The sequence below is a fragment of the Dendronephthya gigantea genome, unplaced genomic scaffold, assembly GCF_004324835.1.
Source record: "Dendronephthya gigantea isolate DGI-Jeju-01 unplaced genomic scaffold, DenGig_1.0 000009F, whole genome shotgun sequence".
Lineage (NCBI taxonomy): Eukaryota > Metazoa > Cnidaria > Anthozoa > Malacalcyonacea > Nephtheidae > Dendronephthya > Dendronephthya gigantea.
This window is the reverse complement of record NW_021163019.1, coordinates 3,484,373-3,510,658: the sequence shown is the minus strand read 5'-3', so window position 1 is coordinate 3,510,658 and position 26,286 is coordinate 3,484,373. Positions and strand designations below refer to the sequence as shown.

The 26,286-nt window shown below is 34.6% G+C and overlaps 5 protein-coding genes across 5 annotated transcripts; 2 read left to right on the top strand and 3 right to left on the bottom strand.

The window, feature by feature from the left end:
- Positions 1–51: 51 nt before the first annotated feature.
- On the bottom strand, positions 52–6,829 carry LOC114517665. The gene is made up of 19 exons (XM_028537450.1): positions 6,645–6,829; positions 6,249–6,319; positions 6,086–6,120; positions 5,835–5,895; positions 5,633–5,696; positions 5,420–5,500; positions 5,209–5,318; positions 5,065–5,123; positions 4,890–4,972; positions 4,771–4,807; positions 4,575–4,615; positions 4,462–4,498; positions 4,321–4,349; positions 4,189–4,247; positions 1,668–4,118; positions 1,171–1,565; positions 914–1,099; positions 734–835; positions 52–648 (listed from the first exon to the last, which is right to left on the bottom strand). Exons 1-19 carry the CDS (start codon positions 6,678–6,680, stop codon positions 473–475), a joined length of 4,113 nt encoding a protein of 1,370 aa, XP_028393251.1. The 5' UTR covers positions 6,681–6,829; the 3' UTR covers positions 52–472.
- Positions 6,830–6,923: 94 nt separating this feature from the next.
- LOC114517443 (puromycin-sensitive aminopeptidase-like) lies at positions 6,924–11,908 on the top strand. The gene is made up of 24 exons (XM_028537174.1): positions 6,924–7,185; positions 7,407–7,488; positions 7,555–7,754; positions 7,833–7,940; positions 8,023–8,217; positions 8,286–8,382; positions 8,557–8,590; positions 8,678–8,748; positions 8,889–8,923; positions 9,007–9,015; positions 9,174–9,325; positions 9,400–9,412; positions 9,493–9,597; positions 9,669–9,729; positions 9,802–9,914; positions 9,990–10,053; positions 10,136–10,275; positions 10,363–10,497; positions 10,575–10,794; positions 10,866–11,173; positions 11,242–11,294; positions 11,376–11,475; positions 11,560–11,607; positions 11,684–11,908. The coding sequence occupies exons 1-24, from the start codon at positions 6,964–6,966 to the stop codon at positions 11,819–11,821; spliced, it is 2,703 nt and encodes a 900-aa protein (XP_028392975.1). The 5' UTR covers positions 6,924–6,963; the 3' UTR covers positions 11,822–11,908.
- Positions 11,890–17,458, bottom strand: LOC114517445 (tyrosine-protein phosphatase non-receptor type 21-like). The gene is made up of 22 exons (XM_028537179.1): positions 17,155–17,458; positions 16,413–16,597; positions 16,181–16,278; positions 15,975–16,045; positions 15,854–15,895; positions 15,736–15,761; positions 15,561–15,648; positions 15,340–15,428; positions 15,180–15,261; positions 14,961–15,067; positions 14,822–14,889; positions 14,418–14,748; positions 14,079–14,292; positions 13,900–13,974; positions 13,728–13,802; positions 13,557–13,628; positions 13,354–13,482; positions 13,198–13,278; positions 12,987–13,070; positions 12,833–12,908; positions 12,586–12,737; positions 11,890–12,514 (listed from the first exon to the last, which is right to left on the bottom strand). The coding sequence occupies exons 1-22, from the start codon at positions 17,317–17,319 to the stop codon at positions 12,386–12,388; spliced, it is 2,439 nt and encodes an 812-aa protein (XP_028392980.1). The 5' UTR covers positions 17,320–17,458; the 3' UTR covers positions 11,890–12,385.
- A 238-nt stretch (positions 17,459–17,696) lies between these two features.
- On the top strand, positions 17,697–20,481 carry LOC114517448 (external alternative NAD(P)H-ubiquinone oxidoreductase B1, mitochondrial-like). Its single transcript, XM_028537182.1, has 7 exons — positions 17,697–18,289; positions 18,468–18,716; positions 18,785–18,918; positions 19,057–19,274; positions 19,458–19,630; positions 19,757–19,838; positions 19,913–20,481. Exons 1-7 carry the CDS (start codon positions 17,824–17,826, stop codon positions 20,334–20,336), a joined length of 1,746 nt encoding a protein of 581 aa, XP_028392983.1. The 5' UTR covers positions 17,697–17,823; the 3' UTR covers positions 20,337–20,481.
- On the bottom strand, positions 20,421–26,092 carry LOC114517446 (U4/U6.U5 tri-snRNP-associated protein 1-like). The gene is made up of 31 exons (XM_028537180.1): positions 25,742–26,092; positions 25,471–25,528; positions 25,212–25,267; positions 25,055–25,137; positions 24,933–24,988; positions 24,671–24,857; positions 24,463–24,522; positions 24,353–24,389; positions 24,193–24,251; positions 24,036–24,110; positions 23,854–23,926; positions 23,700–23,746; positions 23,521–23,547; positions 23,316–23,375; positions 23,169–23,225; positions 23,045–23,097; positions 22,913–22,961; positions 22,791–22,830; positions 22,620–22,707; positions 22,506–22,551; positions 22,313–22,370; positions 22,115–22,177; positions 21,974–22,014; positions 21,787–21,882; positions 21,543–21,624; positions 21,341–21,431; positions 21,210–21,239; positions 21,005–21,125; positions 20,800–20,889; positions 20,605–20,729; positions 20,421–20,509 (listed from the first exon to the last, which is right to left on the bottom strand). Exons 1-31 carry the CDS (start codon positions 25,947–25,949, stop codon positions 20,485–20,487), a joined length of 2,241 nt encoding a protein of 746 aa, XP_028392981.1. The 5' UTR covers positions 25,950–26,092; the 3' UTR covers positions 20,421–20,484.
- Positions 26,093–26,286: the final 194 nt, after the last annotated feature.

Below are 26,286 nucleotides of genomic sequence, written 5' to 3'. Positions count from 1 at the left end.
TCAATCTTCGTAAGTAAATATGCATGGTAGTCAAATCTTTATAAACGTCGCTATAGCAATTTGCTAGCTAAAACCCAAGTACAAGTAAAATTTAGTGTTCATCGCGGTAATAAAATATAAAATGTTTACATAATCACAGGACATGACAACCAGAACATTGACAGCAATTAGGGATACAACATGTGTTTAAATTGTCGAATTGGTCGATCAGGCATCAACATGCACTTAAGTACGACAAAAGATCTTAGGTTGAAACATGAAAATGTTTTCCTGTATATATTAGACAGTCAATATAAACTTATTGTATATGCTATACGAGAATACATTAAGATACGACGACAAGCTTTCGTATAGTCAAGATCAAATTAGCCAAAGAAAGAAGACTCTTGTATAATCCCCAAATATAGTACATCTAGGGAGCTATTGCAGAATTTATTTCAAACTATACACGACGTATAATTCTCGTCAATACTTAATGTTTTGTCCTCTTACGTGTTTTTAGACGATGAGCGATCTTTGCGACCAATTTATCGTTTGTTTTACTCTTTCCCGCACACCAACCTTCTAACACCTCCGTGATTTTCAGAGGATCTGCAAGGAATATTTCTAGCAAGGTATTCGCAGCTGCCACTTGCAGACTGAACGACACTATCAAAAGATAAATAAAATTCAGATATAACAATGAAAGCCTATTAAGCACGTATTTTATCGACACATGACTCTTGCACTGCACCTTTTTCACAATTGGGATTGATGAGAATGGCACACACTAGATTAACGATGGCATCCAAGTTCATCATATCTCCTTTTTGTAATTTTTCACCTCCCAAATAACCTACGAAAATAGCCTAAGATCTGATTATCAAAATCCTAGAATGACGGGGAGATATATTCACCAACAAGCACAACTCACCCAGTAGGCGTAAAATACTTGCAAAAATTGAATCTAAGGAAATGTCGTTCCTGTCATTCCACTCTTTAAAAAATGGCCAAAGTACTTCTCTAAATAGAACATTAGTCGTCCATTTCCATCCCATGTAAAAAGCAAGAAGTTCCAGGCATTTAACGGCTTCAAACGACAAACCATCCATTGTCACATCTAAATATATACATGCAAAGAGATTTCAGCAACTGATTTCTTACCACCCAATAAAAACGCAAATAATTCACCTTTATTATCCTCGTATGTTGCTTCACTAGTACCCCGAAGAACACGCATCAAGTCTCTAGCTAACCCTATCTCCAATACATTAATATCTTCAGGTATATCACACCAATCGCATAACCATTGAAACCAGCGTTTGTATGACGATTCACGTGACATGAGAATGATTTGAAGTGTAGCTAAAAATGGTCGATAAGTAGGTCCAGATATAGTCACTGTTTCAGGATGAATGCTGACAGAATGAACGTCTTTTCCTAGTACGTAAGGCCAGACTAAAGCAACCGCCACTAATATTCTTTCTGTCATCGAATGCCTTTTCCTTTGTTTAAGAATATCATAGCAAAATACCAGAACAATTCTTCCATCGCCCATCAGACGACAAACTCCTGTATGGATGCGACTAAAAAATAATAAAAAAAGTTCATTTGTAATTTTCTTAAAATAGTCCCTATTCCCCACTATATGTTATTCCCGTACCAATGACACGCAAAATGAAACCTACCACATCGCCAACAGTCCAGCCACGTTTCTGTCGTTCTTAAACAATTGACATAAATTAAGTTTTAAACAGTTGATGAATTTATTCAACAAAGAAGAGTATCTTTGAATCTTGCACAACCGGTTTACAGCAACAAGAACTTGCATCTCAAATTGAGAAACAATTGGTTCGCCCATTGCTTCAGTGTGAAATTCGTACTGTTCAGCACAACGTTGTAGTAGCTCATGCTCTACATGATTTTCAGTGTCACTTAAAACACGTATTAAGCCCTGACAAAATGAATTGACATTCCTTCGCGATGAAAGAGCTGTAATCAATTGCTCCAACGAAATTTTTTGGTTCTTGAGCTTTCTGAATATAAGTATAATATATTCAGTTTCGTCCACAGCAGTGTAGCGATGTAAAGCATCACTAGGCAATTCATTTGTGACTAACTTTTTCTTTTCATCCTCTTTTTGAGTAACTATTTCATCAATTGTTAAATCTTCCTCCATAATCGTATTTATCCGAGGTGGTGATGGGGGAATGGGTGAGAGTGGAAAGATGCAATTCAAAGAATCAAAACAATTATTAATCTCTGCTGGTTGACCAGGTTTTTTGGGTGTTACAGGCATCGGAGATAAAGAAGGAATTGAATGAAGACTTTCGTTTAGAGATTGAGCGACATTATTTAGCGTGGTTTCATTTCCTTCCATATTCTGACAAGGAGAACTAGACTCGTTACTATTTTCACTTCTTAATTCAGAAGTAATTGTCTCTTTACGTCCTAAAGAAAACTTGTCACTTGTACACTGTTGAATAGATCTTGTCTGTTCCTTGGATTCTTCATTTTCATCAATATTACCATTATTTAAAATTGCAGTATTGTCCTCGTCGATAACATCCGTTGAATCCGTGAGCACTTCTTGCTGGAGTAGAGAATAATTGTTGATCGTATTAGTGACAGTGTTATACTCATTTAACTCCTTAAACGAGTCAATATTTTGATCCTCTGACCGGGTTGTTGCTTCCTCATTATTAACACTTGATTTCGTGTGATCTTGATGGATTTCATTGCGCTGTGTTGCATTGAAATACACTGGATGGACTAAATTCGTTTCAGTAGTTGAAACACTGACGCAGTTCAAGGAGTCAGGATCCTGTGGAAAGGAATGGTTGTTATCTCGTCTTGCTTGTTTAGGAAATTTAATTTTACGACACTCGTCCTCCGTGTCCTCCGTATGATGAAGGATATTTTTCTCGCTAATCTCTTTCATGTTTATAAATGATTGATGAGATTTGTTAACGATTCCTTCTCGCATTATTCTGTCTTCAACTTTCCCAGAAATGTGTTCGGTGTTGTTGTCATGTGTTTCTGAAACAAATGCTTGCTCTTTCCTCTCTCCATCTTCGACAATTTTCTCTCTCTTGGAAATATTCAGATCTAAGCCCAAGGTTTCTAAAGAGTCAACCTCACAGACCATGCCATTATTACGCATTTCGTGTGATGCTTCTGTGATTTCTGTTATTAATATTTCCTGAGACGAAGGTTCATTAGCTGTTTGGTTTTCAGTGGTGAATACTTGGGCGCTAGGTGTGTTTCCATTATCTCCATTTCCTTTATTGACCATGTCCCGCTCACAGAAATTACCCAAGGATAAAGTCTCGTGAGGTTCATAGTTGTCTTCTGTCTCGCCTCCAGAGTTATCAAGTTGCTTATTTTCATCAACATCATTGTTTTCTGTAACTGAAATGTCTGAACTTTCCAAAGACCTTTCACTTTCGTTACTAGAAAGTCTTCTCTTCTTTCTTCGTCGCTGTTTTACAACTTCTTTGAGAGTTCGACTTCTGGTTACCAGAACACCAACTTCAGGTGTGTGTAATTCTTTTTCAATAATTTCACTTTGGCTTCTAGATAACGTTCGTTTAGTAGAATTTTCACTCAATCCAAGTTCCGATTGTTTTGAGAATATTCCGAAATTGTGACTCGTATTTCCCTTCCTTCGTCTTTTTCTTGATCTCAATGTCATAAGTTTGGACTCTGGAGTGGTCAAATCTCTCTTCTCAAAAATGAGTTGATCTTCAATTTGTGGGATGATTTCATCGTTAACACTTTCATCGATGTTTTCATTACCTTTGCATTCTGGTTCATGTCCACTGCGATCAATATTTCTATCCGTACCAGTATCACTGTTATTTGTACACTCATTGCTACTATGATTGAAAGATGGAGAAGGTGGAAGTGGTGATAAACAAGGACAGTCAGGTACATCAAACAACTCGTTTACTCTATCCATCAACGACATGACTTTGGCTTCTTCAACTATTCCTGATATAAGCTTTTCCTTTTGACCGAAATCACTGTCTAATGTTTTCTTCTTAATTTGTTCAACAAAATGTTTTTGCTGTAGCCGAGTCAAGGATCTTTCTTCAGTTATTCCAAAAGGTTCTTCTCGATTCAGAGCCACAATTTTCCTGCGGTAGAATAAATATACTTAACGTTAGTTGTGACGAAAAGACCAAATATACTTGTTAGTTCCTTTACCGTATTCTTGGAGATCTTCTTGGAGATCTGCTTGGTGTAGTTCCTAATTCAAGTTCACCCTGCAGAAATGTATTTTTGTTAGCATTATGTAAACCAAGACAAAATCTGATTTTTATGATCATTATATATTACCTCATTTTCATCAATATTCCGTTGTTTAACTAAAGAAAATAGAATAAAGCAAAGTTCTTTTAACACATCTCTGCTCAACCTTACACAGGCTTAATTGCCAATCATCAGGATTGTACAAATATTATGAAATATATTTAGTACATTTTAATAATTCTTCTTTTAATTCCTCAATGATCCTCTGGAAAAAAAAAACATGAAATAAGTTAAATTTTCAAACAAAGTGAATGTTGTTTTCAGTAATGATTCTTACTTACCAGATGATCTTTTTCATCACTTTTCATTTTTTCACTTTTTTCTAATGACAAATTATTATGTTGCTCAGAAACACAATTCTTTCCGAAGAAAAGTAAATCACAAGCTACGGTATTGAATTCTTAGATATCCAAGAAATATAGTGGGCTCAAATATGTAAGCATTACATTTGTTCTTCCTGTTTGAAATATTATTTACCTGAATTTAGCTGTTTTTCAAGATCTGCAATCAACATCTGCAAAAAAAATTGAATTATAAATACTGAGTTATGTTAGTTGTGCATAATTTCATTGAATAAAAAATCACAATGTACAAACCTTTGATTTTTCAGCTTCATCCAGCAAAGTCTTCATTTTGTACTGTGATTTTGAAAGCTCCTTGTTTAATGTCATATTTGCATCTATAAAACCAACATGCCATGTCATGTCATAATCAATCATTCATGGAAACTGATTTATAAGACAACTGAACAAGAGAAGGCTGGCAAATTACTTTTCTTTGTTAGGATTTGTTCTTCTAGTTTACTGATTTGACCTTCATTTTTCTTTTGGCTAAATCAATGGAAACAATTATTAATAACTACTCAAGTCACATTTATATGTAGATCTATCATCACATAAATGTGAATATTAATACCTTTTCTTATACTCATCAACTTCATGTTTACGTAAAGATGCCTCAAGTCGTAATGAAGTAGTTAATGTCTCATTCTGTTTAATAACACTTTGCAATTGAGCAACCAAACTCTAGTAGAGAAGTACTTAAAATTATAGTTGTTATTTCTAACCCATGCCATCTACGAACATGCACAAGGTCACATGCAGAAACATACATAGCAATTAATTACCTCAGATCCTTTTAATTTGTCTTGCAATTTTTGCATCTCAGCATTTTGAAGTAGTTTTTCCTGTTCCAATTCATCACATTTCTAAAACAGGTATTCTGTTAGTTCTTGTTGGAAAGAGTAAACTACACCATAGGCATTCCCTTGAATTTCCTTTTTGGATTTTTTCATTACAGCAACAAAAACAACCTCCATTGACCCAATACAACTACTAACCTTTTGTAATGGTCCTTTAAGCTCCAAAGATTTCTTTAACTGTAGTTTAATTACTGCAACACTCCTATAATTTAAAGACAATCACTCATCCAAGCAAACTGGGAACTAAACACTTTAAGAATTAATGTATATTCTATAGCCAAGATTTTTCTCCTTATTAATATATATGTTTGTTAGATTACATCAATCTAACCAAATATACCTTTGCGCTCCCTCCAACTTAGTAGTCACTTCTACAACACTCTTTTTCTGTTTGTCATGTTGTGTGATATGTTAAAGACAGCAACTATTATATGATTATATAACTTTATGATTAGTATAACTATATATAACTATACATATATTAAATAAAAGTATATACAAAAATCATTAAGTTAATTTGAAGCCTGTAATTAGAAAAAGAACAAGTTCAATCAGGAGATATAAGCATAAATGTGAATACAAAAAGGATATCATGACATTTCTCCTGATACGAGCCAATTAATTTGCTGCAACACAATTGGAAAGAACAACACAGATTAGAACTTACATATAGTATGCAGAAATATACTTCAATAGTGCCCAAACACACAATATTTCAGGTTACATTTTTAATTCAAATTACTGTATGTCATACTTAGTAGAAACAATCTTTTGTTTAATTGCTTTAAAATCCAGGAAGTGTTTTTGCTTCAATTCGTCAAGTTGCTAATAAAAAACAGAATTCAACAATCTTTTGCACATTAAACTATTAACTGCAGAGTAGTCCACTCGTTTTTCCTTAATTGTAGAAGTACAGTAGAACACAAGGCTGCATCACATGGATGTGGTTGATATTTATGTACAACCAAATGAACCAATAACAAACATAGCATGATTTGCAAAACAGACCTTTATGAGGTACTTTTAGGCTAGCCTAAAAAATTGCAGTTTGACAAAAGCTTTGAAACTACTGGTTCATAAATTTGACAACATAAAAATTTATATAAAAATTCATATAAAAATTTATATAAAAATTTATGTTACAACTCACCTTTTTTAAATCCTGACAATTGCTGCAATCTGCCATGATTAATTTGGTTCCAATTTCCACTCTTTACTCATATTTATCCCGTCTGTTGATCTTCCTACTCGAATTTATCACTTTTATGATCGTTTTAACATCATTTTCAACAGAATTATTAGCACTGCTGCTAAATCCTGAATTTCATCCGCCATTTTGAATATTGGCCGCGCGACGATATGCGCGCGACTCACTGGCGCGACTATGCGCGCGACGCGCACTGACTGCCTGGGCTCCAAGCGTGAAGGAACTGGATGAACTTTCTTCTTTCAAAGGTGACGTTGTTCATATGCGTTTTGGAACAGTTTCGCTTTTACTTCGTCTCACTAAAAAACATTATTTCACGCTAAGGATTTCAAGGTTTATACGTGTATTAACCATGGGTGATAAAGCTGATAAGAAGCCCTTTGAACGCTTGCCCAACAATGTCGTACCAAAAAATTATGCATTGACTCTGACACCAAACCTGAAGGATTTTACCTTCCTTGGGGAGGAAATCGTTGAGCTGGAGGTAAGCGAATATTTTATACAGAAGGAATTAGCAGGCTTTTCATACCTTTATTACCTTAACTTATTTCATAATTGGATGAGCGAGATAACTGAGATTTTACAAACCATATGTAGACTTTCACTCTAAAGTACTGTACAAGTATATTGGAGTAGTGCAAGATAGTTTTTCCTGGTACTTTGGGAATCACACATTTTAATTGTTGTTTTTGTAAATTAATGTAGGTAAAAACATGCACCGACAAAATTACCATGAACTGCGCTGAGATTAATATTTCCAGTGTTTCAATAAAAAATGGTGGTAAAGGTATGTTGCTCTGCGGTGAAGTGTAGTGGAACATTTTTAAACTTTACTTTTTCTTCTATTCGGCAGATATCAAGAGCAAGGAGATAACCTATGACAAAGAGAAGGAAACAGTTTGCATTTTGTTCCCCTCTAATCTTTCTGTTGGCTCAGGAGTACTGTGTATGAAATATTTAGGGGAACTCAATGATAAAATGAAAGGATTTTATCGTAGCAAATATAAAACCCCTGGTGGAGAAGAGAAATATTGTGCTGTTACCCAGTTTGAGGTGGGCTTATCAACACATGGATATAAGAAATGATTCAAGCATGCAGATATGATTCAAGAAAAATTCCTAATCTTGCAGGCTGCAGATGCAAGACGAGCATTTCCATGTTGGGATGAACCAGCCATCAAAGCAACATTTGACATTACAATGATAGTTCCTAAGGACAAAGTCACATTGTCAAACATGGTATATTTACATTGCATTTAAATAGTTATTATTGTAGTTCATTTAAATAGTTCAGTATTTTTTCCCATTTTTCTTTCTTTAGGATGTTATAGAAGAGACTGCACATGAGGAAGATTTGAAGATTGTCAAGTTTGCTAAAACACCAATCATGTCCACTTACCTTCTTGCTTTTGTTGTTGGCGAGTTTGACTATGTTGAAGATCGTGATGAAGATGGCATACTTGTCAGGGTATACACTCCTCTGGAAAAAAGTGAACAAGGAAAGTTTGCTTTGGAGGTAAATTCATAGTAATTTTAAAAAAATTATTATTTGCAACTATATGCTGAGATTTTATTTTTTTTTAGGTTGCTGTTAAAACTCTTCCATTTTACAAGAACTACTTTAAAATTTCCTATCCTTTACCTAAGATTGATCTTATTGCCATTCCAGATTTTGCAGCAGGTTTGTTCTGAAGTGTTGGTGTCTAAATAATTCAATGAGGTTTGATATTTTGGGTTGGGATGCTTAATTAATTCACCATGTAAAAAACCTCTCTAGGAACTATATGGCTTGGCCCCACTAATTGGTGTGAACATTGAAATTTGAAATAAGACAATTAATTTAAAATTATTATAGGTGCTATGGAGAATTGGGGCCTCGTTACATACAGGTGTGTTGCATGTCTTATTTATTACCTAAATGTATGTGGTATGTTTAGTATGAATTTGTATGCGACTAACAGTTTTTTTAAATGTAGAGAGACAGCTTTACTGGTTGATCCTACAAACTCGTCCTCCTCTAGCAAGCAATGGGTTGCTCTTGTTGTAGGTAAAGTGTTTTTCATGAAAAATATTGGTGAAGTGTAATGCTGAGGCATGAACTAAGAACTTAGATGTGTTTATAAAAATCTATGTTATATATACATAAGAATTAAGATTAAGTAGATTAAAACATTGACCACTTTTTAGGGCATGAGCTAGCTCATCAATGGTTTGGAAACTTGGTATGTGATGGCTGGAGAATCATTATTTCAAAATTATAAATTCCACTCCTAGTATTAATTCTTTTATTCTATCTTTGTTTTAGGTAACTATGGTAAGTTGGAAATACACAGTTTCAATCTCGCACTATATATTCCACTGTATCTGATTTATATGATATCCCTAAATGAAATTTATTTATCCTACAAAGCTATGTCATGATCACAGTGTGACAGTTACTAGTCATGCATGCATGTGGTATATTCCTGTTAGGAATGGTGGACTCACCTTTGGCTGAATGAGGGTTTTGCATCATGGATTGAATATCTGTGTGTTGATTACTGCCATCCAAAATATGACATCTGGACCCAGTTTGTGACATCAGATTACACCAGAGCTCTGGATCTTGATGCAATGAATAACAGGTGACCTCTTTTATCATATTAACCTATAGTTGTATCAAACAAACATTCTGATCCATTTTATTGTCTTTTTATAGCCATCCAATAGAGGTATGATACATTATAATGACTGGCATGTACCTGTGGGCAATGACAGCGCAATTCAGTGAAGGAAAATCTGTGCTTTTAAGGTTCCAGTTGGTGGTCCGGATGAAGTTGACGAAATATTTGATTTGATATCTTACTCTAAAGGCGCATCTGTCATACGAATGTTGCATGATTATATTGGGGATAAGGTAATCATTCAACAATGTCAGGAATTATAGATCATGGATGATTCACATAAAAATAAATTATATAACCCTAGGATTACAAGAATGGACTTCATCAATACCTAACCAAATTTTCTTACAAAAATGCCATGACTGGTAAGGGTCCTTAGATCAAACTTCATCTATACTTGTAGAACAACTTATAAGCATATGTTTTGATTTCTCAAGAGGATTTATGGGAAAGTTTATCTGAAGCAAGTGGTAAGGATGTTGAGAAAGTAATGACTTCCTGGACCAAACAAATGGGATATCCAGTTCTTTTTGTTTCCGATGATATACAGGTATAGTCAAGACATTGATTATGTCTCCAGGAACCAGAATGCCAAATATATGGACAAAATTTGATTTGTTTTCAGAATGGAACCAAGCACATCTTGACCATCATGCAGAAGAAATTTTCTGCAAATGGACCCTCTGAAGGTGATGTGAAGCTGTATAACTAGAAATGCATAATGTGATGTACTGGTTATAAGTCTAAATAGTAAATACTGCCTTTTATTAGAGGATACAAAGTATATTTGGAACGTTCCTCTAACCGTTTCATCAAGTGATAATCCCAAAGACATTGCCTCAAAAGCACTGTTGGAAACTCGTTCGTCCACCATTGAAATTAAAAGTTCAGCTGCAGTTAAATGGATAAAGGTACAATTGTATTAGCGATGGTCAGAAGTGATTTCTAAATCATTAAAGATGGAAAACTGGTTGAAACATTTCCAATGCATATTTTAGGTAAATCCTGGTCAAATTGGATTCTACCGTGTTCATTATACAGACGAAATGTTGGAAACCCTTGTACCTGCAATTAAGGATTTGTCTCTGCCCCCTCTTGATCGTCTTGGCGTTCAAAACGACCAGTTTGCCTTGGTAAATATGAAACAGATTAGCATTCTCAGACTTTGTACTGTTCACTTATATCTTGCGTTGTTGTATACTTCTTGTAGGCAAGAGCTGGTTACTCATCAACAGTAAACTTCTTGACAGTAGTTGACGCATTCACAAATGAACCAAACTATACCGTTTGGAATGATGTTTCCACTAACCTGGGCAAACTTGCAACTCTTCTGCAGTACACTGAGTTTAATGACAGTTTTAAATCATTCCTACGTCAGTTGTATAAACCTGTCGCTGATATATTAGGTTGGGAGCCCAAAGCAGACGAAGGTAAGAATCTTTACAGCGAGATTGATGACCCAATGATCAACAAAGATTTTAATAATTTCTTAATAATGCAGGCCATCTCAATGCTTTGCTGCGATCTCTTGTTATTCGTTTTCTTGGTAAATGTGGTGATATGGATATCGTTCGCGAAGCCAATAAACGTTTTGATGCTCATGTGAAGGGTGAAAGTTCAATACCAGCTGACCTAAGATCTCCCGTGTACTCGATTGTGCTTGCTCATGGTGACCATAATACCTTGAACACAATAAAGAATTTGTATCGTAAATCGGAACTGCAAGAGGAGAAAATCAGACTGATGACAAGTATGGGTTCTGTGAAAGAACATACCTTGATACAAGATGTTTTGAATTTCTCTCTGTCGGTAAGTAGCTGCAATGATTTTCCATTCCTAGGTCAGACCCAGATAAAACAACTTTTTTCTTATTCTAGGAGGAAGTGCGTGCCCAGGATACAGTCTTCTGCATTGGTGGTACTGTCGGAAGGTTTGTTTGGTTACGACTCTCTGCCATATTTCCTTTCTGAAATGATGACTTCTTTTGTAATTTTTAATTCTCTATACTCAGTGTTCAAGGTCGTGAAAAAGCGTGGAAATTCACTAAGGACAATTGGAAAGAGTTCCACGATCGCTATAAAGGAGCGTTTCTACTTTCAAGACTCGTCAAGGTAATCATACAACTGATTTTGCACGAGGCATGCTGGTATAAAGAATAAAGTAAACGTATGTCTGATAAAAATTTTCATTTCCAGGTCACAACTGAGAATTTTGCTACGAATGAAATGGCTGAAGACGTGGAGGTAAACGTTTTCATTAGAACTCATGCACGAGTGAGTACTGGTTACGAGACAATGCTAATACTTATCTTTTTTGTAGCAATTCTTCAGAGAACACGACGCCCCGGCAGCTGAGAGAGCCATTCAACAATCATTGGAAGGTATAAGGTTAAATGCACAATGGTTAAAACGAGATAAAGATGCCATTAATGAATGGCTGACAAGCAAAGGATTTTGAAACAAGGAAAACATAAACTACGTAAAATCAACTTTTTGACGATGTTATGCCATTAATAAACTTTATTAATAAAATTTCTTGATATAATGTTGTGTTAATTGTTTTTTTTTATTACTTTGAAATGAGTGTGAGCAGTTAAACAAGTTCTTTTTTATACATATTGTTTTATATAAACATAGCAAATCATTCCTGTGGTAAAATATTGTGTACTTTTATCAGAGGGCTGTTTAAGATGTTCCATTGTGTATAATTAGTTATTTTTGTTATATATGAATGATCTATATATATTTATAAGTAATATCATGATCGCCTCAGCTGCTATAATCTTCATTACGGAACGGTCAGTTCCCGGCGCTTTAGCGATCGTAATATGACAACTGATAACATGACTTGAGGAAAATTCGCGATTGTAATTTTTCTTCTCTTCGGGAAGAATGGTAAAAAAACTTTTCAATGGCTATTTTATCGCCCAGCGATATCCCTTTAGTCATGTTATTACTAATAAATATATATGTACGTACGTCGATATAATAAAAAACTATATATTTAACCTACCTAGAGAGCCTATATAAGCCTGCTGTTCTTGAGATATTGTATTAAAAGTGCGTATACAAATCGATACTGTTCCACAGTTCGTATTAATGACATTCGTTGACTTCGCAACTTAGACAAAACTCTCGCAACATTGAAAGGCTTTAAACAAGGAAAAGATATGAAAATATGAAGTTTCAGCGCTGAATTAAGGAGTAGTAATCTCATCCTACCTGTCTTGTTTGATTTTGAAGATGTGCGATCATAAGATCAGCTAAAATGAAGACTCCTGTCCTTCCAACACCAGACCGACAATGAACAACGACTGGAGAGAGTTCACTTTGTAGAAAATCACTTCTAATCGACTCTACTTCAGCTCTGAATTCTAGAAAAAAGATCAATAATTGTGGTACGTTTTAAATATTTGTTGAGGTAACTGGATCCATTCAACCCTCCTCTTTATATAGCTACACTCTGTACCTAATAATCCTGAAGCGTCACTGGGTATTCCATTATGAGGCCAATGAGAAAACTGCAGTAGAATGATTCTTCTCTCCTAGAAAGAATGAAAGACATATATTGTAACGTAATTCACAATATCTTAATTCACGCGTTTTTATGCCAAAAAATATACCTGTTGTCGTTTGGTATGACGCAATTTTAATCCTCTTGATTTGTACAGCGGTGATTTGTTCACAAACTGTGATGTTACTTCAAACTAAAGGTAAAAACGGTCTCTATTAATGACCCAGACACAAATTATGCTTTGGACTGTAAATCATGCAGACAGAAGACAGAGCTATGATACTATTCCATATGATATTCCTCCATTAATCTTATCTAACCTCATTGAAAACACGCTTTGACACCTCGTTCTGCTCGCTCTTATCCTCAGGCCAATACCTGTGACACTCCTGTGAACCTTCCTGAAATAATGTAAAAAATAATAAATGCTAAACTGTTAAAAAGTGTCACATGATGACGTTTATAATTAAACTAACCTTTTTATTGTACAACATGACAACAATTTTAACATCTTGTTCCCAGATCATTTGTAAGAAATCAGACATAGTTGACTGCATAGGTGATTGAGTCGCAATGAAGATGAATGGTTTGTTTGAGACCTTTACCTTGAAAAAATAAGAAAACCGTGTTAGTGCATGAGGGATATCAAAGAATTGTAAAGCAATTATATGAATCTTACCTTTATAAAGCTTGCATTTATATAATCGTTTCCTGAAGTGTTACTTGAAGAATCTAGATGAACTCTTGATTCCTAGAAAGAGAGAAAATTCTACTGAATTCCACAACATATAAGTTGTAATAAGAATCGCAGTGAGCCACCAGGATATTGCGATGTCGCTCATTAACTGACCTCGTACGGTAACATGTCTGGATAACGATTCTTTGCTTCATTCACTTTAAGAAGTGCGGATGCTGTTGATTTATGCTGCAAATAAAATCAGATCAGTTTAAAACACACGAATATTTTGTCACCGTTGTATGGTCGTATAACTCAATGGAGTTGTTTCTTCATGCACTGATACCTCATCTTTGAGCTTGATTCGCGCAAATTCAACATCTAAACTGCCTCCGTTCATAACAGCCTCCAACTTCTTGCCCTGGAACAAAGAACAAAGAAAACACTGTAAGTCACAGAAGCTATTGTAAATCAAGTTATTTTAAAGAATAAGACCTGATTGTAATAACAAAAGTGTGTTTGAACCTGTTCGTCAGCGGAGGGAACTTCATAGTCTTCATATTGGAACGAACTTGAACTAATGAGACTCACAGGGGACATGGGGGAGAGCGCTGCTGATTTGGTATTTGATAATCCAGAGTCCGTTGATGTACTGTACCCGCTGGTCGCCACTGTTTGAAGACTGCAGGCATCAACAAAGTTCCCTCCAGAACTACTGGGAACTATCATTGAAACACTTCTGCAAGGGGGAAACGAAAAAATTATTTGAGTTCTCATCTAACGAGATATTTAACGTCTATATAATACATGCCAGATTACAATATGAGGACTTCCCGAAATTTATTTTTAGAGTTACAAGCTTACCTTCCCACAGGTTGCCCTGTTTTATCGGCACTTGAAGAATGAGGGGATGCTCTGGGATACGAACTTCGAGCATTTATTTCAATATGCTGACGAGATCTCGGTTGGTTATCAAATGTTTTATATGAAGCCATTATGAAATCTGATGGTATATCAGTTTCGTTATTGTTGAGGACATCATGCAACGTGTTTGGAAATGACGGTCCTTCTGTATCCACACGTGACTCAGAGGAACCATAGATACCAGACTCCCTGCTGGTCTCCTGAGACTCTTCACCATTCTCCTCTGGTAATGTCGAGTCATTGAATGCTGGATTACATAATCCATCACTACCTGCTTTGAAAATAAAATTGGAGATTAGATCACTACGACACATTAATGTATACTTTCAGAGATACGGTCTGACCGTGTACATGGCCATCAGCTATTTCCTGAACGGCAGAGTTTCGTTTCACCACATGACTTTCCATTTCCCTAAAAAAACAACACAAACACGTTGTTGATTACGTCAACCTTGAAAATTTAAATCTCACTCTAATTTTCACCTCTGATCATCGCTAATGCCACTTTTCTTATTCTGATCTCCAATACGATAAAATTGATGATGGGCAACGCATGTTTGCCATATATACTTAGCATCCTCTGCAGAATCCTGATAAGTGAAAAAATGCAACCTGTGTTGTTATAATTAGTCAACAAACCGAATCATCGTTAAGACGTCTTAGAAACACGGTTTTCCAGTTCTTAGATTTGCCTCAACTTACCATCTCAAGCAAAGACTTTAACGTAGATGTTTCGACAATGAACATTTTCTTTCTATGCATCATGTTAACAATATCTGGCCAACTAGGAATGAAAAATGGGATGATAACGAACTATTTAAGATTTACGACTTACGACGTATTTTTTGGGAGAATCACTTACTTGAAGTAAGTCATTGGCGACTCGCTATCATATTTAAGAAACACGCCACGTGCGCATGGTCCTATTTTTACAACACGACCTTGAATGTCCTGGAAAAAAGACAGAATTTAGTCTGATTTTTTCATATGAAAAAAAAATCCATTCTGAAGCACAGACGGCATGGTTAAACCATACTTAATTCCAAATTATGACAAAAGGTAATAGGTTTTCCAGCAGTATACCTTTGCAGAGTGAAATTCATGACCATAGCATTCCAGTTGATGGGAATACTTGAGGTAGGCAAATTCTGAATCAGTTGTTGACATTCCACTGAAATAATGACAGAGAGATAGCATACTTAATAAATATGTTCATTACAACACCATCAGTAAACATGTACATTTCCCTATGACTTACACATAGTTTTTGTGTTTTTCTGCAATCTAGATAAACATATGAAAATATTTATAAATAACATCAGGATGGCTTAGGGAACCATTGCAACACTAGCACATCATAAAACCACACAAATTACCTCAGCATAGAGTTCTGCATTTGTTTTTTCTGTTTTTAAATCCTTAAAGTGAAATATTGGATATTGACTAGGGTTGTTCATGAACAACAAGCAGTTCACATGCAAACATATCATATGGTACCTTTGGTAAAAGTTGATATTCCTCAATGAAATCTTCATTATGTTCGCTGGAGTCATAATCCCCATATTCAGCTACAAGATATTTAGCAGAAAATGCAATTTTATATATGTTATATTGCTATTTCAAATGAAGAATATTATAATACACAAGTTTTTAGAAAAGCTAAGCACATTCTTTATATTGTATCATGTTGTCAATATATTTACCCTGAAGAGCATAAGATGCTAAGACCAGAGCTTTTTCTTCATTGCAAGTCAGTGTGCCTTCTTCAATGTTTTGCCGCAATTGTAAATAATAGAAATATCTGAAGTAAAAATATCTATATTGATGTTTGAACTCCAATGAACAGCATATATATGAGACCAAAATTATTGAATTGAATTGAATTTTCAAGAAATTGAGGCTAAAGGTTAAGTTATATGCAAGTATAGAAATCACCTTGTTGTGTCCTCAATCAACAACTCCACATTTGTAGCAAAAAATCTTATTTGAAATTCAATAACAACATCGTTAATACTCTCATTAGCACATATCTTCAATTCTTTGTACAGATTTTTATTCAAATCAAGCCATTTTTCACCGGAGGACTCGCTACCACAATATTTCAAACCAAAATATGAAATCTACAAGAAAAAATACTTATTAAAAAATAAATACAAACAAATATAAAAAATATAAACCTCCGATGTCGATGACTTACAAACGTGGAGACAAAATAACTGATATTTACGTGTAAAATTATGCATATTTGTTATTAATAATAATTTGTAATATTGACACTTTTAAACGAGTCAAAACACGCAGACAAATATGTGTTACGAAAAACAAACCAAAGGATATGTCGTTTTCATGCTTTTACATGGAAAGGATACGCAGAATTTAACCAAACAAACCTTAGTTTATTTTTAAAATACGAGATGAAATATAAATAAGTAGTTTAATCGCTTCCTAATTGCCCAAATATAAACTATACAAGACATTAATATTAATATTAATAAAACATGCTACCTTAGCTTCTTAAAAAATTAGTTAAGATTACACTAAGAGGATTAAAAGTTGTTGACACACACAATTTATTTTCAGTCGTAAGCCAGTAGTGTTAAATAAATACAGGACAAAAAGTTAAACTGATAATTTTTTATTCACACTAGAAAGCATAAATGTTGTTTTAAAAACTTACTTCCTTTAAGTTAACTTCTTCTGCAATTTTCTTCAGGCAATCTAAGGCAGAACATTTTTTATTTAAAGAATATTCACTTATAGTATTATCCAACAGTTTGACTTTTACGGCGAATAAATTCCTTTTCTTTGCGCCTTTTTTCCCACAAATACAATCAAATATCATGGCCACAGTGTTGTCTATCTGGGTAGTTTCAAAATCAGTTCCAAAGAGCACAAGTTTTTGTTAAATACCATGTTAAAATTGGAAATTCTTTCACAGTATAAACACGTTTTATAACTGCATTTCTCAGCACGACTTTTGACGCATGGCTTAATGGGAAATTCCAAACATTTTTGCATGCTAATCTTTACGAATTTTTGTTTATACCACATTTCACACATTTAATTTCACCATGAAAAAAATGTTTGTCTAAAAATGTGATCTATTTATCTCAAATTTGATCTCGTGATTGAAAATAAAATGCACTAAAAATACCAGCAGGAAGGAGATCCTGTATTCAAATTTGTACGCATCCACCAAACATCCGGGAAATACGTTTCTCTGCCAATCAGCACTTCTGCAACACTTCTGCACTTGTTGACATTACGTCCTATAATAAAACCGGATAGTAATTTAATATAAGGCGTAAACCATTTGATCAAAGCAGCACGGATGTGAAGAAAAACAATGCTTCGTTCCATGAGATCTCTATATCGTTACACGAACAAAATCTTTAAACGACAGCTATCTGCAGAACAGCGATACGTCAAGGGTGACAAGAAATTTGCTTGGAAGTTGCTGTGCTTAGGAGGAATTTCTTCAGGATTTTATCTTGCCATTGGAATCCAAAATGGATATGCAACAGGAAAGAAGAAAAAGGTTGTCGTCCTTGGTTCTGGCTGGGCTGCTGTAAATTTTATTCGTAATTTGAAACCAGAGTTATACGAATTATCCATCGTTTCTGCTTCAAATTATTTTCTGTTCACACCACTGCTTCCCTCGGTGACAGTAGGAACTGTGGAAGTACGCAGTGTTGTTGAGCCCATTCGTAACCTTATTCACAAAAAGCACAAGAATACAGTAAGTTTTTACGAAGGGGAATGTATAGATGTGGATATTGACAATCAGAAAATTCGCTGCAAAGATAATTCTGGTAAGCTATCGACGACACTTTATTAGTGTCAATAAGTAAACATTGTCCTCGTCATTTATCAAAGTTTATATCGAATAATCTGCTGGGTTGTTATTCCAGACCTTGATAGGAAGTGAGAAATCCTGCATTACAAAATAGACTGCACCAAAATTATTTATAAAAATCCACTGTTTCTCAGCTGTTCTCGGAAGCAAGTCAGAATATACTTTGGACTATGACATCTTGATAGTTGGCATTGGTTCTGATAATGCTACATTCAACATTCCTGGCGTTAGAGAGCACTGCCATTTTCTTAAGTCTGTAGAAGATGCATGCAAGCTACGAAACACCGTCATGGATTGTTTTGAGACTGCTGCAATACCTGGGCAACCACAAAGTGAAATTGAAAGATTGTTGCATTTTGTTGTGGTTGGAGCAGGCCCAACTGGTAAGTAAATATATTGTGGGGAAGTTAATAAATATAATCAGTTACTTATTAACAATCTTGTTTTTAAGGTGTTGAGTTTGCAGCAGAATTAAGAGACCTTGTTCGAGAGGACTTGAAGCATCTGTACCCACATTTGATTGAGTATTGCAAAGTAACATTGGTTGAAGCTTTGCCCCAAATCTTAAATGCTTATGATGAAAATGTAGGCAAAATTGTTATACAATATTCATTAAACTGTTAGCCTTGCATTAGGTAGCCTAATTAGACTGGCTGTATCCTAATCAAATGGAAATAAATAAATACTTAAATAGGAATATTCTAAATATATCATATGTTCTAGATCAAGGAATATACAACAAACCACTTTAAAAAAGATGGCATCAATATTTGGACCAAACATATGGTAACAAAGGTTGAGAGGAACTGTGTAACTGTAAAAAAGATGGAAACAAATGAAGTAATAAATGTACCATTTGGAACATGTGTTTGGTCAACTGGTATAGCACCTCAAGAACTCACTAAGAAAATTATGAAGAAAATACCTGGACAAACCAACAGGTAGTCAGATTATTACCATATTTTCCATCTGATTGAGTATTCCCTGCCTAGTTTAATTAGGTGTTGGGTAAACAAAGTAATACCAAGAATACTTACCAATGGGGTCATTCTGTTTTAAATTAATTCATGGGATTAAAAGTTAAAAAATAAAGTGGGACAGACATGTTTATCTTGATTTCTTAGACATGCTTTGCTGACAGATTATCATCTGCAAGTGAAAAACTCAAATGGTCATATCTATGCCATGGGGGATTGCTGTACAATTGAACAAAGAAAACTCCTATCTGATGTGAAAGAAATATTCACTGATGCTGACAAAGATGGTGATGGCAAACTAAATCTGGAAGAATTTAAAGGTAAACTAAAAGTTGAGAACACAAAGAGTTATAAATGTCCGGTTTAAGTAGACTAAATAACCTATATGTGTAGGAGATAGTATTCAAATGATATTTCCTACAATATGTCTGTTTTCTTCTTGACAGCTGCTATAGAACAGGCCCGGAACAAGTATCCTCAGATATGTAAACACTTTTCTGGTGAAGATTGGGATGATAGCTTACAAAAGTAAGATCTTTAGGTTTATAAATTAGAATTGTTATGATGACTGATTCCAATTTGCAAAACCATTTTTCTTTTAGCGCATTCAAAGAGGCAGATGAAAATGCAGATGGATGTCTTGGAATTGCAGAATTTGAGAAGCTTCTCAAAACTGTTGACAACAAATTGACAAATCTTCCTTGTACAGCACAAGTTGCAAGTCAGAAAGGCAAATATTTGGGCAAATTATTCTCTCAGCATTCTGACATCATTGGGGAGCAAAGTAATCTGAGTGAACGAGGAGTGGAACAGTTTGAATACAATCACATGGGAATGTTTGCCTATATTGGAGATGATAAGGCTGTTCTGCAGTTTCCAATCATAGGATCTTTCAAAGGCTTGGGTGCTATGTATTTGTGGAAAGCTGCCTATTTCAATGAGTCTGTTACAATCCGAACCAAGTGTTTGATTTTATTTGACTGGATCAAAAGTAGATTGTTTGGGAGAGACACCTCAAGAATATAGAATGAACAGGACTCAATTGTTGTACATATATTATGTAAATGTTGATGACTATTGTGTAGTTACTGAGCTTGTCTAGTGTTTAACTTACATACCTCAATTATGTTACATTGTTGTTGAAAAGAATTCATGGAATAGTTTTCAAATAGTGTTATTTTCCTTTTTGGATAGTAGGTCTAAATAAATAAAACAAAAAGTGATAAAGCAATGTACAGAATGACAATAAAGACAATAGGCTGGACAATTGTAATGGCCAAGCAATATATCTTACCCTGCACTAAATGTTTGTCCTCCTCCACTAAGAATAAGATATGGAGTTTGTCCTTGTTTTTGTTTCTCAGAGAACAATGCTACTGTATTGAGAGGAGTGTCACCTGCATTCATTTTCTTTAGAGCCTAAAACGTTTATCAAGATTAGAAAAAGCATACATGCTTTATCACTAAAAACAATTTAATGTATATTAACCAGATCTTCAGCAAATTTCTTCTGTCTCTTTTCACTCTTTAATTTTCCTGGTGTTTTGCCATGAAACTTGTGTGAAAGATATCTAAATGCCTGCAAAATAGATATTAGAAGGAATATTTCCACATTACTTACACTTTGTTTGGTGGAAACCAAAAGGGTAAAGCCACATTATGGGAAAAGTTCATCAAACTATTAAGAATCTTACTTCTTTTGGATTCATTTGACGTCCTTGTTCATCAACATATTCTAGTTTTACATCAGGTTTATAACCAACTTTCTCTTTGAATGAATTGGGATTATATCTTTCTCTGTCACGATCCCGTCCTCTGAAAACCAAAAGATTATCAGGTGATGTAATCAGAATTTATAGAAATAGTTTGCCCAACTATCCAAAGATGTTTGAATTTTACCTTTCCCTCAATCTCTCTCTTTCCTCATCCCTGAAAAAATAAGATATTTTATGTGTTATTATCTGAGATCGTTGATAAAGAGTTCCTGCTTACAGGCTTATAGCAACCCCATAGGCTAATCTCGCACCTACCTCATTTTCTCTTCATCAATAACCTTCACAGTTTCAGGTAATGCAAGTCCACCTGCCAGTTTCCTTTCTTTTTTATCACATTCAATTAAACCTGCAATTATAGAAAACTATTCGTCCATAACTTTAAACTTAGTATGGTACTTCTGAATACTACCCAAAACACAGGTTAATTAATTTAAAGACAATTATGTATAATAATAACCTTTTTTTTGGACCAACATTAGTGCAGCTCCAATGCCCAATCCTAATGTTGGCTCATCGTCCAATATATTTGTATCTTTTGACTAAAATATTAAATTGTGTTAAATTGACTGACTTAAGTGCAATTGCACACATTTGCAGACTATGACTTTAATCACTGAAAGAGAGATAAAAGGCATGTCTTAAAAGTCCCCTTAGAAAAACCCTACATGCTATGTACACAATAAATGATGATTATAACCTACCAATGAAGCATCATCCAGGCCTGATTGTTTGCTGTCTTGTTGCTTCACTGCTTCCCACCCCCCTGGCTTATCAACAGCTTCTTCTAAATCCATCTCCTACAAAGAATAAGTAACATACACCAACTATGTTTTGAAACCAGAATTGAATGTGTTCAAAATAATGCTATACAACTTTAAGTAAACTTACATCATCAATATCATCAAGGTCAGCTCTGTTACCTGAGGCACCTGAAACATTACATGTACATACATGTGAGCTTTAAAATTAAGTACAGACCTATTCATATTAACAATATTCTAAGCAACAGGCAAATTCATTAACACATACCATACGTAGGTATTTCTCCCAGTGTTCGACAGAATTCTGATGTAGAATCAAGAACAATTGTGCCTGGAAAAGACCGCAAGATGTTTTAATATGTAAAGATCAATAAAACTAACAATCAAGAAAGGGAAGTTTTCGGCCTTAGTTACCGCTTCATCCTTATAATTATCATGCAGAGGCTATGACTTTTGACTAACTTACTTTGGTTAGATGACTTTGTATCCATGTTGTTTGATAATGAAGTCAAGGACTCAACAACCTGAAAAAACATATCACACTTAGTGACTGTGTTTAGTTACTGTGTGTGTACACATGTTTTATATTATTGAATTTTTACCAAATAATTCCTGGATTTAAATCAAAGTACAAATAAGAGTTAGCTACCGGTACTAACCTTTTCTGCTCCAACATTCTCCTTTTTAATTTTTGATCGTCGTGATCTGAATGAGATATTAACTCTTAGTAAACATGCATATATGAGTTATGAATGCTGGCAGAAATATCAAACCTTGTGAGAGCAAGCTGTAGTTCAAGCTGATCATCCTCATCATCAACTAACTGATCTTGCTCATTCATGTCACGACCTTGGATTGCAGCTAGATTGAGAACAGTATACTAACTTAGACTTCCACTGTCATTTACCAAGAAGAAAATACAGTAGTCTCTGTTAATTCCATACCATCATCTGGATCAGCCATTTGCCACTCCATTGCATCATCCTATATGATAAACACAGTTCACTTGTTTATTTACAAGAAACATAAAACATATTCTTATGATGACTTGTCATATTTTTGCTACCTGGATAATATGGCTTTTACTGTTTTTCAATGGTGCTGGCCTTGAATTTCTTTTTTAAGAAAAAATAGGTTGGAATGGTAGTGCCACTAAAAATTACACTTGTAACAAATATTTTAAGTCACACTGCCATACCTTGATCCATGGTCACTTTTGTCAGCGCTTCCCAATGGTAGCAAATCATCAGCCTAAATTAGAGATATATCTTAGCTATAGTTGTGATTATACACACTAGTATTTATATAACATTAATCAGTACCTTAAGAGCTTCTCGCTTCTTAATTTTTCTCCTTTTCTTTGGCTTCTTAAATTTCAACTAGAATGACAGAAATTACTATAATTTTATTCCTTACAATAGAGTCAATTGTCAACATGATAAATGGTTCATACATAATGGTAGCCATACCATTTCCTTTTCAGTGTAGTATTCACTTTGTGTTTGCAACTGTGGCATTGTTAATGATACCTGAAGTAAGACAAATTTAAAGAGATATCAGTTGGGGACAGACTTTTTCCTTTAGTCAAGGGGTAGGTTAGAGTCGTGCTTATAAGGGCTAACATAGAATAGTTGGTAAATATATTATAGCTATTACATTGAAAGCAGTACTTACAGCTTCATTCTTTAATTGTTCACGGATCTAAAAAGGTGATATATTGATGTAACGATTTAATGAAAAATTTCTACATTTCTGAATAACAATCCATTTAGAAATTCAATTCTAAATTACTGCTATTCTGAGTTGCATCTAATCAAGGCATGATCATGCAAAATTTACTCTAATAAACATACTTTTTGTTGCTCTTGTTCTTTCGTTAAATTTAGCCCACCATCTTTGCCTATAAAACAATTCCTTAACTTAGCATGTACTAATTAGTTTAAGACGACTAAGAAATGATCATTTCACAGACAATTGAATTGAAGGCTGAAGTACTGATTACACAACCTAGATTGAATGTTTTCTTTTGGACACCATCAATCTCTTCATCATATTTTGATAACAAACCATGAACTTTTTGCTAAAAATAGAAATTTAAGAGGAATTAGTTTGGACATCAGAGAATAAATATATACTTATAAATTCACAATACAAGCAAAAATAACACAAAAATCATTGATTATTTCAACCTCTCCATCCTCATCAAATTCATCATAGGCTTGATATCCTGGTTTCTTTTTTCTTAATTCAATATTTTTTTCTGCCTGGAATGTTAAGAGGCAATTTCAGACAAATAAAGGAATAAAAAGCCCTGCTGGTATTAGTGGTATAAGGCATGAATTGTACCTTCTCAGTGTCAATCAAGTTGACATTAACCAAAACATCATCTTCATTTTCTAAAATACCTGAGAATACAACACAAAACTTACAGTATACCTACACCATTCTTTATTATATTGCATTATAACTAACAGTATGAATGGTAATATGACAAACCATAGTTTACCTGAATCTTTTAATGTTAGGATAACTTCTTTCCCTTCCTAAATAACAAGCAAAGAGTTAAATGACTAGTCTTTCTGCATATTGAAGGCCATACACTGTATTTTCAATTACCTTAATCATTTTAGAGGAATGTTCAACAGTCAACCCTTTCAGATCTTTTGCTGTATAAGCCTAAATGTATTCATAGAAAACCCCAAAATTTATACTCATCATGCAACCTTTATGCAGGTTATACTATAACAACAATTTCCTAGTTTCCAACTACTGTGCATGGGTTTTTGAAGACACAAATATAATCACATGTTCACTTAAAATTCACCTTTTCTTTATTTCCCATCACATTCATAACTAGCTCACCAACACCAAACTCCTCATCCATTTCTTCCAGCAACTGAGCTCGTTTTATAGCTAGTTGCTTCTCATTTTCTTTCTTTCTCACTTTCTTCACCCAAGACAAGGCACTATCCTCATTATCACTCTCACTATCAGCAAGTTTCTTCACTTTTCTAAAAGAACATTCAAGATGCAATTGGCTAATGGAAAAGAACAGAAATAATGACTTTGCATTCACTTTTACGTACCCCAGTTTTTTTTGCATGTCCCTTTTCTCTCTTATTTCTTTTAATTTCTCTTTGTACTGTTCAAGAACAAAAAATAGGCATTTTATTCAATGTCAGCTAAAGCAAAACTAGTAAATGCAAACCTTTTCCTGACTTTCTTGTTCAGCAATGTTCACAGGGGGAGCATGAACAAATTCCTCTTCATCTTTTAATGTATTTGTTTTATCTAAAAAATGAAACATTTTCACCTACAGTAAAATTAGTTGGTAAAGTGAAATTTCTAAAGTATCAAATCATTACCTGAATTTGTATCGGGGACAGCCAATGGTTTAAGACCAAGTTTTTCTCTTATTTTACTAGATAACAACGAGTATGAAACATATCTATTAATAGTGCTGTATAGGTGCAAGTACTTAGGGACATCGCTTAACGGTCCTCTGACCACCTCTTCTAGTTTTATAATTAAAGATGATCAATAGTGTCCCAGCCTGCTTGTCTCTCCACCAATACCCACTATAATATATTTAATGAGAAAAATCAATGAAGATGAGTCACTAACTTTGTTTCCTCTATGCTTAATGAGGTTTCATCTTTTGTGGATTTCTCTTCATTCTCAACTGAAAGAAACACAAATGTATAAATATAATACTTCACATTTGATGGTTTTCACTGATGACAATTGACAACCTGGATTTATGATAGGAATGCTACTTATATTCCACCAAAGTCAACCAAATTTAATACCAAGTATAAATAATGGTAGCAATAATCCTAGCCGACCTAGCTGTGTCCTAGGCCTAGCATATAATATGGTTAAAACAGTGCCTCACCTTTGCTTAAAAAACCATGTCCATAATCATAAACATTCTGCTGAACTTGTACAGCATCATGTAAAGCATAATCCAGCAATTCTTCGTCGTCGTCTTCACGTCGCCTTTTACTTTTATCACGCGACTTTTTGGAACTATCGGTATCTTTTCTATCGCGTCGATGTTTCTTTATACGCTCACCTTCTTTCTTCTTCTTTGACGAACCCATTTTCTTTTAAACAAGGTTCTAATAATGAGATTCTCTATTGTCGATATTTTAAAGACACTGGGAGAATTTTAACATGAAAAAATGCCTGCGTTTTGTACCACGAGTTATACAACGCAGTGAAATACAACGATTTTGGCAGCCATATTGTCTGTGTCTGGACCCGAGAAACTGGAAACCAGTTCTTCGGCCACGGTATCCGAGCCTTTCCGAGGAGCCACGGTTATCAATTTATAGGTGGATCGGAAGTCTAAGAGAGAGAGTAAAGGAGGCCCCCTAGACCTGAAATGCCAGTAGCTTTTCGCAAGTCCCTGTGATCAACCAATAGTATATACTACCT

Excerpts from the sequence above, each read along its gene's own strand:
- LOC114517445 (XM_028537179.1), bottom strand. The coding sequence starts at position 17,319 with ATGATATTTGATTGTATTTGTGGGAAAAAAGGCGCAAAGAAAAGGAAT. Across the intron at positions 15,429-15,560 it reads ATGAATTTCACTCTGCAAAG|GACATTCAAGGTCGTGTTGT; the intron begins GTATACTGCTGG and ends TCTTTTTTCCAG. Across the intron at positions 15,068-15,179 it reads TAAAGTCTTTGCTTGAGATG|GATTCTGCAGAGGATGCTAA; the intron begins GTAAGTTGAGGC and ends TTCACTTATCAG.
- LOC114517443 (XM_028537174.1), top strand. The coding sequence starts at position 6,964 with ATGCGTTTTGGAACAGTTTCGCTTTTACTTCGTCTCACTAAAAAACAT. Across the intron at positions 7,755-7,832 it reads GTGCTGTTACCCAGTTTGAG|GCTGCAGATGCAAGACGAGC; the intron begins GTGGGCTTATCA and ends CTAATCTTGCAG. Across the intron at positions 9,730-9,801 it reads TTACAAAAATGCCATGACTG|AGGATTTATGGGAAAGTTTA; the intron begins GTAAGGGTCCTT and ends TGATTTCTCAAG.
- LOC114517448 (XM_028537182.1), top strand. The coding sequence starts at position 17,824 with ATGCTTCGTTCCATGAGATCTCTATATCGTTACACGAACAAAATCTTT. Across the intron at positions 18,717-18,784 it reads GGTTGGAGCAGGCCCAACTG|GTGTTGAGTTTGCAGCAGAA; the intron begins GTAAGTAAATAT and ends CTTGTTTTTAAG. Across the intron at positions 19,275-19,457 it reads ATACCTGGACAAACCAACAG|ACATGCTTTGCTGACAGATT; the intron begins GTAGTCAGATTA and ends TTGATTTCTTAG.
- LOC114517446 (XM_028537180.1), bottom strand. The coding sequence starts at position 25,949 with ATGGGTTCGTCAAAGAAGAAGAAAGAAGGTGAGCGTATAAAGAAACAT. Across the intron at positions 23,226-23,315 it reads ACTACACTGAAAAGGAAATG|TTGAAATTTAAGAAGCCAAA; the intron begins GTATGGCTACCA and ends CTGTCATTCTAG. Across the intron at positions 20,890-21,004 it reads GTCAAATGAATCCAAAAGAA|GCATTTAGATATCTTTCACA; the intron begins GTAAGATTCTTA and ends TCTATTTTGCAG.
- LOC114517665 (XM_028537450.1), bottom strand. The coding sequence starts at position 6,680 with ATGGCAGATTGCAGCAATTGTCAGGATTTAAAAAAG. Across the intron at positions 5,501-5,632 it reads TTAAAGGACCATTACAAAAG|AAATGTGATGAATTGGAACA; the intron begins GTTAGTAGTTGT and ends TACCTGTTTTAG. Across the intron at positions 5,124-5,208 it reads GTTGATGAGTATAAGAAAAG|CCAAAAGAAAAATGAAGGTC; the intron begins GTATTAATATTC and ends CCATTGATTTAG.